The sequence below is a fragment of the Aquila chrysaetos genome, chromosome 9 (assembly GCF_900496995.4).
Source record: "Aquila chrysaetos chrysaetos chromosome 9, bAquChr1.4, whole genome shotgun sequence".
In the NCBI taxonomy this organism is placed as follows: Eukaryota; Metazoa; Chordata; class Aves; order Accipitriformes; family Accipitridae; genus Aquila; species Aquila chrysaetos.
The window spans coordinates 22,972,875-22,990,738 of NC_044012.1; the positions used below are offsets into that span (position 1 = coordinate 22,972,875).

Here is a 17,864-nt window from a genome sequence, read left to right on the forward strand (position 1 = left end):
GGGGGAGATGGCTGTTCCCTGGAGAGCAGGGATGTCGCTTTGCCAACCCAGATCTAGGGGAACTAGTTTGCCATGATGGGGTTTAGTATGCTAGGAAAAAAAAATCTGAAGTTTGCAGCATAACAGCAACAGCGATGGGAATAACAGCGTCTTCCACTGATAGACACAAGTTTAACCAAGTTAAACTCCAGCACATCATCTTGGCTTAACTTCAACAAGTCCCACTTGGACCTGGATGAGAGCTTCAGTTCCCTGGTTTTCTTCACGTACATCATCTCGGCTAAAAAAACCCTCCTCTCCTCCCTGCAAACCCCAATTTCCTTGATGACCGTTAATAGGACCAAATATAGCAGGACCAAAATAAAAGGGATGGAAAATGGGATTTCTTTCATCAAATTGTCTGATGCCACTGGAGTTGCCTATCAGAGGACAAGCTATGGGTGTTTTCCTAAGATGCCCCTTAAAATAAAGAAACCATTTGACCCATCACTAAAGGGAATATCCTTTATGCCTAGCCCTGAAAAGCAGCTGTCGGGGAACAGCAGGGCGGTGGGAATCCCCAGTACAGCCCTCCCCGGGCCATCGTGGTCCCGTGGGCTGCCCGCTGTGGCTGCGGGTGATGCACCGGGGGGACAGAACCACAGATCCCCCCGGGGACCCTCCCTGGGGGCTGGTGCAGGGACCGTCTCCTCTCCAATCCCCAGAGCAAACCCAGAGTTTAGGAAGGGCATGAGGGGCATCCCATGGCAGAGAGATGAGAGAAATGTAAAAGTGTCTTTTAATATAAATATAAATCCATCTGCACGGCTGCAGGAGAGGACCGTGCCCCCCGAGGGATGCCCGGGGATGGGGAGGTGGGCTCGGCGGAGACTGCAGGCGCCTGTGCCCCGCCAGTGCTGGGGGATCGACCCAGGGCATTGGCCGGACGCCCCATGGGCAGGCAGGGCTAGAGCCGGGGCATCAGCAGCGGCAGGGCCAGCAGGGCCAGGAGATGGGGGTGCGGGGGGGTGGCCGAGTCCCGCAGCGTGGCCTGGTTGGTCTCGGCAGCCGGCGAGGCACGGGCACTGGCCAGGCGTCCCCGGGTGCTGCACAGCTCCTGCAGGTTCCCCTGGAACTGGATCTTGCGGGACTCCTGGCGCAGCGATTCCCAGATGGCAGCCGCTTCCTCGGGGCAGCTTGACAGCACCTCGGTGGCACAGGCGTGGAAGTCGTCCCAGGACCTGGGGAGATGGGCAGGAGTCAGGGGCAGCGCAGGTGGCAGGTCACCCGGCTGTCCCAGCAGCTCCCACGGGGATGGGGACACTCACTTGCAAATGGTGTCAAGCTCCTGCGCCTCCTCGCTGCCCTCTTCCCTCTGCTGCCGGACACTCTGGGCCATGCTGTCCCCCAGGCTGAGGAGGCAGCCAGCGAAGCCCTTGTAGATGGTGTCACACTTCCCTGCCATGCTGACGGGCTCCTGGCTCGTGGCTGCGGGGGAGAGGAAGATGGAGCTGAGCCCCCTCAGAACCCCCTGATGGCCGTCACCCGCCTGGCTCAGGGGCGCATGGCATGAGGGTGTCACCAGGTGGGGGTGACACCAGGCTCCGAAACGTGGCGAGGGGCTGGCACCCCGCTTCTGCATCCTGCCAGATCCCCGGCATCCTCTCCCCAGGTGCTCGGAGTGAACCTGCGCTCCTGGTCCGGGAGCCCGACGTGGCACAATGTGATGACCCCGCAAGTGATGCTGCCATTAGCTGCAGGGGAAGAGCGGCATGCCGGCCACTTCGCCTCGGGCCTCCCGGGCTCTTCCTTGAGCCATCTGTCCCAGCTTTTATCCCCTAACAGCAAAGATTAATTTGTGACTACAACAGAAAAAAAAAAAAAAACCAAACAAACAAAAGCAAAGGCTCAGCAAGCTGGAGTGCCTGCTCTTACTGCAGTGGGAGGGAAAGGGAATAGGGGAAGAGGAAAAGGGAAAGAAGATAGGGGGAAGGGGAAAGAGGAAGGGGGAAGGGAAGGAAGAGGAAGAGGAAGGAGGGGAAGCATTCCCTTTTCATCTGCCTTTTCCTATGGTTTTCCCTGTCCTTTTTCCCTTTCCTGTTCCTTTTCCCTTTCCCCTGTTCCGTTCCCCTTTCTCTTCTTCCTTTTTCCTTTTCCCTCTTCCTTCCCCTTTTCCTCTGCCCTTGTCCTCTTCCTTCCCCTTTCCCTTCCCCCTTTCCTCTTCCCCTTTCCCTCTTCCTTTTTCCTTTTCCCTCTTCAAAGGGAAGTGAAAACACAAAGGAAGGCACAAGTACAACTCTGGCTGCTTCACCCTGGGAAGCCCCAATTCTCTGTTCTGCTCTGCAAGGGATGAACCACCAGGACTGGCCAAGCCCCAGTGCCAGCCACAGGATGACGGGTGACAAGAGTGTGTCAGGGATGACCGTGAGTGCCACCCACAGCCTGGGGGAAGCCCCAAAAGAGCCAGTGTGTGGCTGGATCACAGGAAAACACTGCACGGTCGGCTTGGCTCTGCCCTGGGGGGCCGGCAGGCCAGATAGATGTGGGTTCCCCAGGCCAAGTCATGGGAGGTGCGGTACTTTTGAAGTGCCATGTGTGTCCACCTGGGAGGTTTCTAAGCTGAGGATGCTAAAAAGGTACAAGGACAGTCCTGGAGGGCTCCCCTGCGGTAAAGTGACCCCAGAAGCCGCTGAAAATTGCCCGGTGGCTGCCAAAACAGCCATGATGTCTATGTCTCCAGGGAGCCGTGTGCCATGCTGCTGGCACCCCATGCCTGTGCCCCTGGAACAATGCCCCGAGCAAAGCGTCTGTGGCCAAGACTAACAGCAGGCGAGCCTGAAACCTCAGCCCGTCATGGAGCACGGCGGGTGTTCGTGACGAGAAACGCCCCGAGCACATCACTGAGGAAAGTCTCGGATTGACGCCAGCGATAAGGGTCACAAATATCGCAGGTATCGATAGAGAAAGTGGGATCCGTTGCTCCTTTTTCGACCCAGCCGGGCAACAAGCGTGTCTCCCACCAGCCCAGGGACACAAGGGCTGGTAGGGCCAGCAGATGCCTTCCCTCGGCCGGCTGGTCCCTGTTGCAGGCTGGGTTTTGTCCTCCTGGGCTCCTCTAATGCCTGGCACAAGCCCTCTCCTCCACCCAGCTCCCTCAGCAGGGCAGGCGAGGAAGGAGAAACCAGGAGGGCAAATCTCTGCTATTCCGCTGCAAAACCATGGGGGAAAAACCTGCCCCCCCCCCAGCTCCAGCAGGGAGAGAGCCCCAGGGGAAACGCACGGAGGGAGTTTCCCAGGCTGTTGCGGAGCATCACTGGCTCCCAAGCAATGTGCGGACGCAGCTGTAATGCTTCTAGGGAAGGGCCTGAATCATCCACCCCCTGAGCCCGAAAACCACCCCGGGCTTGGTAGTCCCCATCCTCCCCGCTCTGCGCAGCACTAGACCAGGGCAGGGATGCTGCTGGGTACTGCTGTGCCTGGAGCCAGACGGTGTCTTCCCTCGGTTCTGGGAGGAGTGGGAGAGTGTGGAGGTAGGATGAGGTGCAGGATCTGCCGGATGACCGTTCCCCAGCGGGCAGGATGACCTCCAAGCCCCGGGTGTAGGAGGGCAGGCAGGGAAAGCCAGCAGGAGCATGGGGTCGGCCGACAGGGCTGGCTTAGGGCACTGCTCCGGGCTGGAGAGCCGGAGCCTGGGGACTGTCCCTGCCTGAGCAGAGGGACCCCCGGGCAGTGCCGCGAAGCCGCTTTCCTCCTTGCCCGGCAGGAGATGGAGCCACGGCGGCTCGCTGAGCCTCGGGGCAACCGGGCATCTCGCTCCCCGCAGCTAGAGACGGTACGGGCGGCGCAGGGGCAACGAAGCCGGAGACGGCCGGGGGTCCCCACTCCCACCCGCCAGCCTCCCCCAGGGGAGACCCTGGGGATGTCCCATCCGCAGCCACCGGCGAGCTCCGCAGCCCGGGGCACGGAGCAGCTCCCGGTTCTCGGCCCCTCCCCATCCCGGCGGCACTCACCGAGCTGGAGGAGCAGCGGGCACACGACTCCCAGCAGCCGCCAGCAGCCGCAGCCCATGGTGCGGACCCCGCCGCCGCCGCCACCGTGTGCTCCGCGCTCCGCCGCCACCAGCAGCCCCGGCCCCGCCGCCCCGCCCCCCCCCCCCCCCCCCCCGCTCCTCCTCGCCCGGCCCCGGGCTGAGCCCTCCCCGCCGGCCCCCGCAGCTGAGCAGAGGAGCCCGCCGGAGCTGGAGCCCAGAGAATGTAATCCCGGGAGGGAAGAGGAGCAGGAGACGTTTTTGCTCTGAAGAGGGGAATTAGCGTCTCCTTCCCGCGGCCAGCTGAGCACCACCGGCCATAACACAACCTCCCGGCTCTCTCCCGGGAAGGAAAGACAGATGGCACCAGCTGGACTTGCCCGGGAAAACTCAAGCAGAGGCTGGACGGGAGATCTGGGAAAAGAAAGGGGAGCCCAGCCCCTCACCTGGGCTCCCACCTGGAGATCATTTCACATGGCTCAGGACTGGTTCCAAAGGCCATGCAGCCTTCCCTCCACAGCATAAGAGAAGCAGGTCCCCACTTTTTTTTTTCTCAAAAAGTTGTTTATTGAATTGTTCTTAATGTTATTTCAAAAAAAAAAATCAAAATTTAGATAAAAAGAAAAACCCTGGTGTAAAATCAAAACTAATGTCTGAACCATGAACATGCTCTGATACACAACAGAAGTGATGGCCCCCAAGGGCTCACGCAGCTTGCAGCTGCCTGGCCATCCCAACCCAGAGCACCTCCTCAGGTCACTCCAGAAGCATGCACGCACAGCCCCCCTGCCCAAATCTGCCTGCACCACCTAGGGTGGGCTGGACACCCCACTGCAGGGGCAGTGGGCATCTGGAGTTAAATAAACCCCCTTCCTGCTCAGCTGATATCCCCCCAGCTACTCACCCCAGCAGGAAGGAGGAGTTTGAGTCCTTGACTAAGATACCAGTACTAGTTTCTGGTCAACGAGGAGCACATGTGCCCTGCAGCCCCCTTGCTTGGGGCTCAGGGCAAACCTCCCTTCTCCTCTGCTCACGGCAGCAGTCTCCAAACTAAAGGGGTAAGAAATCCACTGGCTTCTGCTGAATGCAACTTGGTCTGCCAGTCAGGCCTCAGGGACGGATGGGCAGGTGAAGAAGAGACTTAACTCTCTCAAAAAGAGGCTAGGAAAAATTCCTATTTAGGAAAAATAAGCCAAGTGAGCGTTCAGTGACTATTTGGGACTATACACAGAAGGCGTTTGCCTTAGAGACATCACACACATGTTGATAGATTTCCTGGCAAGAGCTCTTAACACAAGCCATATGTGGTTAGTAACTACTGGATCTGCTGGGTGGGCTTCCATGGAGCAGCCCACAAGGTAGCCAGGTCCTCCTAGGTCATGCCAGGGGTGACCAGGCCCTGGAGCATGATCATGAGGCGACGAGCAGGCTTGCTCAGCGTGTTGTGGGGTTCCACCTGGAGGAACTGGAAGAGCTTCTGCCGCACCTGGTTCATGACTGACCCCATGTGGTCTCGGGTGATGGGGTCACTGTGGTCCAGGTGCATCACCGCTTCCTCCAAGTAACTGAAGGGGAGAGACCAGGGTTAGAACCAAACTCGACATGCGATTCCAATCCGATTCAGTTCATTTTAGCACTGAAGATGAGCAATGCTGCTCCCCCCACCCACCCAAACTCAGTGCGGTATGTTCAGCCGTCAGAACATAAATGTTACTGACTCACAGCAGAGTCCACCTATCCCTTCTTCAACATGTAAGGGCAGCCTACAGCTTCCAGCCTGCAGTACATGCAACACAACCTGGCTGCCTGAACCAAAGCAGGCACAACAGCAAGCTAGAACTCCCTGCAGTGCTGCAGGTGGCACTTGGCCACAGGCCATGCCTGGTCACAGCTCTGTAGATATTTTCTTTGATGCCTTTTCAGCATAAGCAGAATTAGTCACTTACTAGACAGTAAAAATCCTCAGCAGTGAGGCTGACTTCATGTAGGGATATATTTAAGGTCTTCTTTCAATATGTCTATCCAGAAAGGGTTGGGGGAAGAGCAAGAATTTTACCAACTAGCCATTCTGAAATTCAGATGAGCCATAAACTTTCAAACCACAGCCTGAGAGTAAGGCAATGTGGTCACTGGAAAAGGTTTTCATTAACAGACCAGCCTGAACTTAACAGCAGCAACTTTAACTCTGATTACCAGCTCATCTGTAACTTTAAGCTCTTTTTCAGTTTTCCTAGCTTGCTTTATCTCTATTGTTAACTTGAGTTAAAAACTCCATTTAAGCCATTTTCCATACAAGCCATGGCCAAAACCTGCAGGTACCTTATCGAGTTAGTTTTTTAGGGCAGGTAACAGGGTTTTGACTCACTCAAAATGTTCATGGCAAGTATCAGCACAGTCACTATTTTGTCACACGAGCTTTGCTTAGAACATCTAACAGACATTACTTCCAGTAGCTCCTGCTGCCACCTCCCACTGAACCTGTCTGGCAGTCACGATGAGAAACTGCCAACAAAAAGTCAAGCGATGGGTTAAGAATTGAGGACAGAGCAAAGCTGCTCTGGATATTGAGCTATCCAGGAAACATAGCACTATCCCTCCTTTTCCCTCCACACGGGAATTGTTCCTTGGTTAAAGGAGATCACTGCACAGACAGCAAATATTTACAGACTACAATCCAGGAGGTAACAGCACCTACAGATTGGTATCCCTCCTGCTACTACCTCTGGGCAGCAAAGCTTTCCATGGCAATGCCTACATCTTTTTCCAAGTCACTACCAGTTGTTCACATGCCAGGAACAGGCTACAGAAGCTCCAACCTTCGTCAAAGCACCACCTTCCAGGCAGTGAATTTAAAGCTAGAGCCAGGAACAGGTCTGCATAGGTTCAGATCTGGTGCTCTGATCTTACTCACTTCAACTTCAGTTCTGTACGAGTACCCAAATCCGAGGAGAGCTGCTGAATGAGAGAGAGCAGCACCGGCTGGGACAGCGGGCACGGATGCTGTCCAAATACTTGCTGAGTATCCACAGTCTCACAGACATAGAGAACCAGGTTGAGATCAGCTGCTGTAAGAGCCTGCAAAGAAGACACAGCTAGAAATCCAGAGGAAACAACAGGCAGGTGAGGGACACAGGACAGAGCACGAGGCAGCCCTCTGCCTTGGAGCAGCTCAATGGCTTGCCAGCCTCCTCTGGGAGTAGAATTCTCTGCAAACCCTGCTGTACCTGTAAGCAGGACCATGTTCAGGCTTTCAGTCTGTACTCAGAGGACATCTGTGTCTGTTCTAAGCAAAACAGACCACAACCAGAGGGGAGCAAGTTACAGTTAGCAGCATGGAGCAGGACCATGTTTGCATCCCCTGCCAGCCCACCAGCACGGCATTGCTATTATTCCCACAGTAGTTAGCCTGCAGCAGCTCAAACAGATCTGCCTACATATTCAAAGGCAAAGGCAAGGTCAGGCCCGACCTGGTAGATCTGCCTGGAGAGGCTTGTGAAGCTGTTGCTCTTCAGGGGTGCACCACGTGCCACCGCTGATGGCAAAACACTGGCTTACTGGAGCGCTGACACTGTCCTGACAGGGCATGGGCACAGAAGAAGGAACTTAACTGCCATCAAATCATGGAACTTGCACTGCTCTGGCTAAACCTGCTTGAGAGCACAACTGCACCCCTCAAGCAGTCTGCTGCCACAGGTCTTTTCAGTCAACTCCTGTATAAGTTGTGGGATTATGTCCTGACCTCAGGGACCCCTTTTTCCCCCCACTGCATCCCTCAGCAAGCAGCGATGCCCACTGCCAGGAAACCTAGGTACCTGCTGGAAAGCTTGGTTGAGGTGTCCCTGCTGGAGTAGCTGAAGGATGTGAGTTTGCTGAGACTGGAAATCCAAGTGAGCAGAGGGGATTGGAGTCCCAGCCGCCGAGCGCATTGCCTGGACAATACTCGAGGTGACAGCTGCTTGCTGCTCCTTCATAGCCAGGCTCACTTCGCCTTTAATGACTCTCTGCACCTGGGCCAAAATAGACTCCTGCATGCTAAAATAAAAAACCCAAAACAAAAACCAAAGAGGCATCTCTGAAAATGAAGAGCTGAGGGACTCCATTGCACAAAGCTTGTGCTAGAGAGAAAGCAGAGCCTTGCTTGCTTATTGTAGCATGACTCCCAGAGGGTTAATACAAATTGCTCTGAGGCACAGGCATCGGAAACATGCTGCGCAAGGTAGCTCTGTGGCCAACAACACAATGTCCCAGGGTGCATGCAGAAGATGCTGGGATTCTGTGCAGGAAAGTGATGTTTCAGGGAACTAAGTCTCTCATTATATAGCGTTTTAAATCTTTAATGTCTCTGGCTTACAAGCAAGGCTGCTAAGCTGTAGGTTCATCCCCAAATGGGCCCAGCTTTCTACATCCAATCTGTTAGATGCAGCTTCCCAGCCTGCAGATGACACCTTTAGAATGGGAACACACCTTCACTGGGCCTGGGACTTGTCCACAGAAGACCAGTTCACAGCGCAGGCTCTGCTGCTGTGTGTTACACCTTTACCCCCAAGGGCTCAATTCTCCCCTCTTACAAAGGCATCAAACCTGCTCTACCACAGGTAGAATAGCAGGACTTCCCTGGGAGCAAGGACAGCCCATGTAACAAAATAGAATTTAGTCTGGTAGCCTTCCTGGCAAGTCTGGTCTGCAAAGACCCGAATGCACTCTGACATATGTTCTAGTGGCTTAAAATAGACAGGGGCATTCTGCCCTGCAGGTGACCACTGGCCAGTCTTAATGCCTGGCAACCTGCCACCAGCTTCAAGGCATGAATGTGCTAAAGGCACCACCAGGATCACATATTGCAACTAGGATGGCCAAGCACAAATTGCTGCAGAGCAGCTGCGAGGACAGAGTAGCGTGCAGAAACTGTTGGTATGCCTGTGGACACAGAGTTAAGATGAAAATCCTTCAAAAGACCAGAAGAACATTTCAGAACAGGAAGGCGAGTCAGAATTGAGTGTACTTTTGGGCCGCCTTAGGTCCCTCCTGTCCTCCAGCATGCACATGGGACCCTGTGAAAAGCAGGCCCTGGGCTCCCAGATGCAGCAGTGATACAGTTAGTCGTTAGAAACCTGTGGTCTTTGTTTTGTGCCCTATAGGGCAACAGTTACACCAGCCCACATGCTTTTTCATACTGTGCACAGAGTCAACCAGCAGCCCTACAGTAGCAAATGGCTTGTTCCACAGCTAGCAGGGAGAGGTTTTTGTTACGCACGTGTGTACCTCTCACTGACATCTCTCTCCACAAGCCCAGCTGCCAACTTACTTGCCCACGATAATATGCAGCTGATGCTGCACCTCAGCATGGACGCTGGCTGCGACAGTGGAAGCCAGCTGCTCGGTGGTGCTCTGGAAGGTGCTGATGAGCTGTCGAAGCTGATTCAGGAGCGGATCCCGGGCCTCCTGTTCTCGTACCTTCTTGTTCTTCAAGTGAGTCTCAAGCTGCTGGATATCTGCAACAAGCAGAGAGGAAGAATGTTTGTGCCATTGGTACCTGTGGTGATGGTCAGGGCAGAAATCCAGCTGACAGACTCTACACGTTCCCCAGCAGAAACAATTACTGAGCGAGTGCACGAGCACAGGAGAGAGGGGAGAACGCACAAGCCTTGTTTTGGGCTGCGTTACACTAACCTAGAAACCCTGCTTCCAGCCTCCCCACCATGCAGGATTACATGATACAGCAACAAAGCCATGAGTTCTCTTGCAATAGACCTTTACAGGCACTGTTTGTTCAGGGAAAGATAAAGGTGGGAGCGAGGGTATTTTATTTCATACAGAGCATGAGTTGTGATCTGCATTAGTGGTAGAGTTCAATGCCAATGAAGAAAGAGAAGGAACATTTCTGACAAAAAAAAAAAATCACGTCTGCAGAGATCAAAAAACTGTATTTTAAAATATTTTATGAACTGGTCTGATCAAAAGGGAAAAGAATGTAAGCTCTATGTACTTGTGGGAGACTTGTGAGGAAGAGGATGCGTGCAGAATAAACAGTAGCCGGAGATACTCTGCAGGTCTATGGACAACAGAAGTTGCTGTGCTAGCACTAGCCAACTTCAGGCCCCCTCAGGAACCAGCTCTACAGCATAATAGCTGCCTGGCCTCCCAGAAGGCCAAGGAACTGGATCCCAAGCCTGCAAACAGGAAAGATCTCCAGTGCGTCAGTGTACAATTTTCCTTACTTAAGGGCATACTTTTCTTTTTTCCAGCCTGACCATGCCTGCACTCTGTTCAGCCACTATTTATCTTCTGATCAATTCCCCATACCCTTCTCTAAATCTTCCCCAATCTATTACGCCTCTGAGATGAGGACCTAGCTGCAGACCTGCTACCCTCTCCATCTGTCATCTTCCTGATGTCAGGATAGGGTAATCCTACAGCTGGGCTTTAGTACTCAATAGATGAAGTCACAGATTCACAGAATGAGGCCAAGTGTTTCGCTGCATGGGCTACAAAGACCAGAGGTGAATCTCTCTTCTTATAGCACCACCCACAAAAACCTCCTCACTTCTCCTTCCATTTCCCAAGTGTGAAGTGGAGCACGCAGATGGGCTAAGAGGTTAAACAGTTACTTAACAGTTAAACTTGTCAGCCACTAACGTAAATACGTTGTGCAGAGAAAACTCAGAGAAGAAAACCTACTCACATTCCTGTGTGCCCTGCTTGAAGGTGTCATTGATTTGCTGGAACATGGACTGGCAGCTTTTCTCGAAGGCTGGCAACACAACGCTCTGAAATGCTTCCCTGTAAGCTGACTGGATTGGCCCCTGCAAGGTATCGGCTGTTGCCCTCACGACAGTATCTGTAAGGTTCTTACAAGCACACATGGAAGAGATTCCAGAAAATTAAAAACAGCCTGCTGCAGAACAAAGACATGAACAAACCCTGTAGGTCCCTGCAACACACCCACACGAGATAAGGACAGCCCAGTGTCAGAAGCGTGTATTCCCTCAGCTCTTTCCACTGACCAGGCTGCACCATGACTACAGCAGGCAAAGCATCCACTTGCTGAGGGGCTGCCCAAGAACATAACGATTTCCCTGTTGTGCAGCTGTAGAGCAAGGGAAGGTGGCACAGTCAGGCATGGCTCCTTTCTCCTTCCCCTGCTTCCCTCCCACAATCTACCACTCCCTGCCAAGGTAAGTAGCAAGCTTCTGCTCCCTAAATAATGTAGAAATGGAGAACAGAGAGCAGAAGAGCCAGTTTTGACTGGCTTTCACCACTTGGCTGATTGAGATGGGCCTAAAAACACTGCTGTAGTGAGAATTCTCTGCTTTAATAGAAAATGAACAACTTGGTAAATGAAAGAAAGGGCTAATGAGGCAAAGCGGGCAGGGGAGTACACAACAAGCTCGCTCTCTGGATGAGACCAGGAAAGAGCGTTGACCACTGGCAGCTGAACTGACCTTACCTGGAGATACAGGTGAGGGGAAGAGGTATGAGGAGTCACTACCCAGGCAGGTGACAACTCAATGTCCCCAAAAGAAGCTACAGTCTGGTTTTCCTTACCTTTGATTTCACTAGCTTGGTGATACTCTCTTTCAGTGTCCCCTCAACAGCAGTGAGCTTGGTGGCAATAGTGTTACTTAGCTGGCCAGTGATAGGGTCCATGCTCTTGGAAACGCCTAGGCGTAACACAAACACGTCAAAGTTGCAGCTTTAAGCCTAGAGTCACACTTCAAAACTCGAAAAAGAAAACGGAGTCAAACTCTTCTTGGATACAACACAGTGAGGGGCAATGATAACAAGCCCTGGCAATGATGGGGTTGGACATTAGGAGAAACTTTTTGCTAGGAAGGTGGCACAGCTCTGGAAGTCACCAGAGAGGCTGTTGAATCTCCAGCCTTGAAGGTTTTCAAGACCTCCCCCGACAAAGTCACAGCAGATCTAGAATAGTGGGTAGCCCTGCTTCAAGCAGAGTAGTGGACACTAATGGCTGCAGAAGGGTTTCCCGCCAGCATTTCTTTGAATATTTCCTTACATGGATGGTGTAAGTGCATCAAGGAAGGGCAAAGACAAGTTTAAGTTTGCTCTAGTCAAGTCTCAGCATTTCCAAACTCACTAGCCTCTTTTGCCTTTCTCCACCAAACAGACTCCTGAAACTTTATGGACTATAATGGAAGGTCTGACCACGCTCTCTGGAAAGGCATCCCCTCTGGGAGCCTCATACTCCTTCCAAACCACAACTCCTCTTCTCAGATTACAGTGGGGCCTGTACCAGTTTAAAGTGCAATGACTAGTCTTCACATAACGTAACTCCTACTTCATATAGGGCCGGCACTTTTACGCAGCATACTTTCAATCCCTATGGGGCTAACTGCAGGGATCCACCTTCAAAACCTAGGCAGCAACACTCACACTGGGGTACGGTCTTCTTCATCTCCTCACGAATGGTCCTCTCCAGACGGTTACACACAGCAGTAGAAAGGGACTGAGAGAGCTGCTGAGTCAGATGCTCCTGGAGCTGCCCATTGCGCTGCTGTCCTTCCGTCAGCGCTCGGTCTAGTCTTCTCTCTAATGAGAATGCATGTTAAGGAGCACGAACAATAGATTTCCTCATTACCCTCAACACTCCTGTCCACAAAGATGGACACTACCCTCGCTTTCAGAGACTCAGTGAGAGCAAATTTGCAGCTCTGGTGAAAGAGGGTTCTAATAACATGGCTGATGTGTTCCTGTAAACAACAGGGTGCTCTTAAACAAAGGATCAGCATGAGAGAAGAGCTCTGGAAGGTGTGGTAGGAAAGCCAAACAGCTAAAAGAAGCTCAACACCAGCATTCCCTATATATTGTGGGTTAACTTGGCTGCCCCCGTAGGCAGCTCAGCCCCACACAGCTGCTCGCTCACTCCTCTGCATCGGGATGGGGGAAAGAACAGGAAAGGTAGAAGTGAGAAAGCTCACAGGTTGAGATGAAGACAGTTTGATAGGTAAAGCAAAAGCTGCACATGCGAGCCAAGCAAAACAAGGAATTAATTTACTGCTTCCCATTGGCAGGCAGGTGTTCAGCAATCCTCAGGAAAGCAGGGCTCCGTCACGCGTAACAAAGACTTGGGAAGATGAACATCATCATTCTGAACATCCCCTCTTCCTCCTCCTTTCCCCCAGCTTTTTCTCTGAGCACAACGTCATATGGTATGGGACATCCCTTTGGTCAGTTGGGGTCAGCTGTCCCAGCTGTGTCCCCTCCCTACTTCTTGTCCACCCCCAGCCTGCTCGCTGGTGGAGCAGCGTGAGAAACAAGAGGCAGCCTTGACAGGGTTTAGCAGTAGCAAAAACATCAGTGTGTTATCAACATTGTTTTGGTCACAAATCCAAAACATACCACCATACCAGCTGCTATGAAGAAAATTAACTCCATCCCAGCCAAAACCACTACAGAAACCAAGAAGCCCAATATCCATAAAAAGCAGATTGGTAGTTTCTACAGGATGGAATTGGTGGACATAAGTGATATAGTGCATGGGAGCAAACCCAGGCTTAATAAAAGCTAGTCATACCTCATGAAGCAACCAAGTTCTCTGAAGAAACCAACACACTGAGATGCATGTGCATCTTAAAAAACAAAACCAGAAACAAACAAAAAACACCCAACAAAACAAACAGTGAAAGGACAATTCAGCTGCTGACAAAATTCAGTGCAGATATGAAGTTGTGCAGATAGGTAAAAAATATTCTAATATTACAGTATAGCTCTAGACTGTGAACTTCAGTAGAAAGTTATCTGAATTATCTTTGAAAATATCAGTCTGATAGTCAAAAAGGAAAATCCAAGACTAATTAATAGAGAAAACAGAAATCCTTGTCATATCATAGAAGTTAAGAGTGGTTTCAGACATGAAAACAGGCTAGAGCTGCTCAGTTTGGGGAACACGACCAAATTCAGCGCAGCAAAAGATGTGCAGGAACTGACTACTCACACTACAATAAAAATAATTGGATACCAGGTTTGCAAATACCAAAGGAAAGTACTTTTCAGACAATGCATAAGGGACCTGTGGACCACCAGATGCATATATGGGTAGAGACAAGATAATTCTATATTCAGCTATGCAGTATGGCAGTCAGATATGATTTCTGGTGCAAGTACTGACTTGCCTTAAGGAGGAAAGGATCATCCTATAATTACTCCTGTGCAACTGGCCACTGCCTGACGTAGGATAATGCATTAGGTGCACCTCTAGTCTATTCCAGCATTGCAGCACTTATGGTCTTAATGGGTAACTAGAAGATTCAGTGGCACAGAGAAAGTATCAGTTCTTCTCCATCCTATTTCTGAGTTTCTTGCCCTTAGAAAGGGACTGAGAGGAACTGAACTAGTTATACTGCAGCCAGGCAGTTCTACTGCACCTATAGCCCACACTACCAAGATCCTTGAACTTTCTTAGCCTTCCTCACGTCTCTAGTCTGCCTTGCAGCCTTCCCCTCAACTGCCACACAGCATCTGCAAACAAGGATACGCTCCTGCTCCTGCTGGGAGTCAATCACCCTCTCCATGTGACCCATAAGGGAACTCTGAATGGCATCAAGGTGATCTGTGAGTCTCTGTAGCAGCTCCATCTGGTTCTGACGCAGCTCAGAGAGCTCCCGCTGTTGGCTCCTCAATATGCACATCAGCTCATCCTGGAACTCTGGTGTCACCTATGCGTGGAGAGGACAAACATTCATTTCTAACAGGACCAGAAGTCAGTCAAGCTTGCTGCTAGGTATTTCGTCAACCCCTATGCCTAGGACTGAAGTGTATCATGCAAAGCAGAAAAACAGGGCCAGCTGAATGCCTATTTCTAAGACTTTTGTCCCAAGAAATAAACTGATAAAAGTATATGAAGTTCCCACATGGAATTCATAAATGGTTGCTTAGAATATCCTCAACTGTTTAGATTCAAGACTCTCTTCAAAGCTCTGGCATCTAGAAGAAAACAGATCCTATTCACTTTTGACCAGTTACTCAGAGTGTTTACGCCTCTGAATGTAAATAATGACCTCAAACACTTATGAAAAGAGCTGTGCAATCAGTAGAGTAAGAAGGTTTCCCAGAGCACTTTTTCAGCTCTTTCACTTACTTACTAATAACCAAACAACTGGAGAAATATACATCTATAGTTCATTGTCTCTTGACCTGCTCAAAATATCTAAAGGAGGAATACACATTATGGGCAGTTTAAAAAGTGTACACAACTCAGCTGAGAGCATTTTCTGCCAGATATGAAGGTACTATCAACAGGGATAAGAAATTCCAACAGGCCAGTCCCACTGTGACTCTTTGCTGGGAACAGCTTATCCTGCTGCTGACGCATGTGAGTCGGCTCAGCAGGGAAGAGGAAATGAGTGGTAGCATCTTAGATGATATAGAGTTTGTGAGAACACAGAAATGCACATTGATATGCAAAGGTGAGAAGGAAGCCATCAGTCTGGAGTAGCTCCTTCTCTGCTGTGCAAGTCAGAGAATAGCGCAATGCCAAGTCCAAGCGCAGCCCCATCTCAGCCTGCTCGGGCACAGCAGGGGCCTACAGTACTTCAAGGAACTGGGATGAACCTTCTCTCAGGTCTTTAGTAAGACAGTAAATAGAGCTGAAGCATCATGCCCTTGGGATGGACTGCAGAGCAACTCTGACTCACCTGGTTATTAGATGATCTTGGTGACTGGTTCACATCCCTGGAAATGAAGAGAAAAAGTAGCAACCCAATTATGTCCATTAACTACTCTTATTATCCAAGCCTTCTGCCAAAACAGATGACACATTTTACAGTTGCTTTAGATTTTACACTCCAGCTCATACTTCTGTTTTGCCTAGTATAACACAAAGAGCAATGGGAAGATGTTGAAATCCCAGTCCTTACAGCACTGACTCCATCGTTTGCACCATCCACAGGCCCTGAAGTTCCTTACAGACTGATCCCTTTGCAGGGAGGAAATTTGAACCAAGTCTTAATGAGGACTGTTACAAAGAACAATGCACACTGATTGTTCAGTTTTGTCCAAATTCAAAGTCAGGGAAGGCTTTGCCAAACAGCTTTTGAAGGTCTCCTGATATTTTACAAAGAAAAACCAAGTAGCCATTTGTTAAATATAGAATTAATGAGCTTCAAATAATCTGGAACGATTCCAGCTCTCAAGGTGAAGAAACTAGTGATGCACTCCAGCACATACAGCAGAATAGAAAATAACACCAAACTGATGCACTAATATTGCATGTCTCCATCAAAGTCACAAATCTATGAATATTCAAACACTACCAGAAGGAAAGTAAGCATTTGTTATTCCGAGACAGCACCCATTCAGCAACTTTAAAAGGACTAAGGCAGGAAAAATGAAAGGCATTTCTGAGGCTAAGAGCTTCTGGGTGTCACAGTACAGGACCACTGCCAGAAACGTAATGCCATAGCCCATCTTTGTTGTAATCTGCACAGCCAGAGATCCAAATCACAGAGCTATGGGAACACAAGAAAAGGAGAGCGCCCCGTGCAGAAGCTGTGCTGCTCTCCTCACGTTAATGCAGATAGGCTGATCTAATTTGCCATGGGTAGACCTTTCCAGTCATCAATTTTCACTTACAAGACATTCATATGGGCACGTTTAGAAACACACAAAAGCAGCAAGCAGGTAACAAATGAAAGATGTTGTTGAACAAGGGCACTGTGCCAGCATTCAAAAGCCACCCAGAAGTGGAGGCCACGTTAAGCTACACTCACAGTGTCACAGTTCCAATGAAGCCTTCACTGAATCCAGCAAATGGATCCAGTGTCCCCCCACAACGTGCAATTTACCTCCCACACATTCTTCTGAAGCCCAGGCTATATTCTGGATTTTGAGTCCCAGCTGGAAAGGTAGTGCAGAACCTACTCTCACACCGCTGAGTGGCAGTAAGTGTCTGAGTAACCAGCAACACTTTCTGCGGGGTTACTGCCATTTGCAAAATGGGGTGAGGGCTGGGAGCACTTGGCCACTGCCCAGCCTCAGACCCTAGTCTCACTGTGAATGGCTATACCAGACTGTGGCCCTGTACAGCTGGTCCCACAGCCACCTGTATTCTGGCAAGCCCAGCATACCCGTCATCTTTCTTGCCCTTCCGCTTTAGCTTTGGGGAAGCCCGGGGGGATGCCTTGGCTTTCCAGTCCTTCACAGGCAGCCTCTGCGTAGACGCTTTGGCACCAAATCCACCTGATGTAGAAGCCAAGCTTGCAACTTCATCATCATGGTCACTATGAAGGAACAGCAGGGGAGAGGACATCACTTGCAATACTGGACAGCATTAGCCTTCACTAAGGGGAGGGGATTCACACTCTGCTCTTCATCCACACATGGCCAGAGTCATGCAGCTAAGGACACCTGCCACGTTGATCTTTAACAGAGAGACCTCTACAGAGCTCAGCACATGCTGCTCCATTTTGATCCAGGTATGTTCAGGTTGAGCTCGAGCGCTGCGTAACAAGACTTGAAGGGTCTCTGCATTAGGGACAACTGTGGTTCATGCAGTGTGGCAGAATGATGCCTGTTCTTGCTGCATATACACACTAGCATATAAGCCCTCAGATGTGACACTGACCCAGCAGGGAACTCAAGCACAGCATGTCCTTAACAGCTTTACAGACAGAAAGCACTTAACACAGCAAGTATTGTGGGAACAGAGGAGAATCAGGTTGAGCTTAGGAAGTATGTGATCCTCAGTACTTTGTAGTGTTTCCGTTACTTACCAGCCATCCAATACAGGCTGCACGTTTCAGTCTGAATTTAAGTGTGGATTATGAATGAACCCTCAGCTGTCAAACAGGGCTGAGCTTGCCAGGCGCACAGAATGTGCCCATGGAGCTTTAGGGTAGCT

General features: G+C 50.8%; 2 protein-coding genes across 5 annotated transcripts in view; both read right to left on the reverse strand.

Annotated features, from left to right (window-relative positions):
• Positions 1-761: 761 nt before the first annotated feature.
• On the reverse strand, positions 762-4,119 carry NRN1L (neuritin 1 like). The gene is made up of 3 exons (XM_030026634.2): positions 3,990-4,119; positions 1,308-1,467; positions 762-1,220 (listed from the first exon to the last, which is right to left on the reverse strand). The coding sequence occupies exons 1-3, from the start codon at positions 4,045-4,047 to the stop codon at positions 947-949; spliced, it is 492 nt and encodes a 163-aa protein (XP_029882494.1). The 5' UTR covers positions 4,048-4,119; the 3' UTR covers positions 762-946.
• Positions 4,120-5,141: 1,022 nt separating this feature from the next.
• EDC4 (enhancer of mRNA decapping 4) overlaps positions 5,142-17,864 on the reverse strand; it is a 37,125-nt gene continuing 24,402 nt past the window's right edge. For 3 of the 4 annotated variants that reach the window (XM_030025398.1, XM_030025397.1, XM_030025400.2), the window contains 10 exons: positions 17,092-17,244; positions 15,661-15,697; positions 14,502-14,682; positions 12,401-12,556; positions 11,552-11,667; positions 10,689-10,854; positions 9,312-9,498; positions 7,819-8,038; positions 6,918-7,081; positions 5,142-5,571 (listed from right to left, as the gene is read on the reverse strand). In XM_030025398.1, coding sequence (XP_029881258.1) covers positions 5,379-5,571; positions 6,918-7,081; positions 7,819-8,038; positions 9,312-9,498; positions 10,689-10,854; positions 11,552-11,667; positions 12,401-12,556; positions 14,502-14,682; positions 15,661-15,697; positions 17,092-17,244 — 1,573 coding nt within the window. In that variant the 3' untranslated portion in view covers positions 5,142-5,378. The remainder of the gene's footprint in view (positions 5,572-6,917; positions 7,082-7,818; positions 8,039-9,311; positions 9,499-10,688; positions 10,855-11,551; positions 11,668-12,400; positions 12,557-14,501; positions 14,683-15,660; positions 15,698-17,091; positions 17,245-17,864) is intronic. The other variant, XM_030025399.1, reaches the window with a different exon arrangement.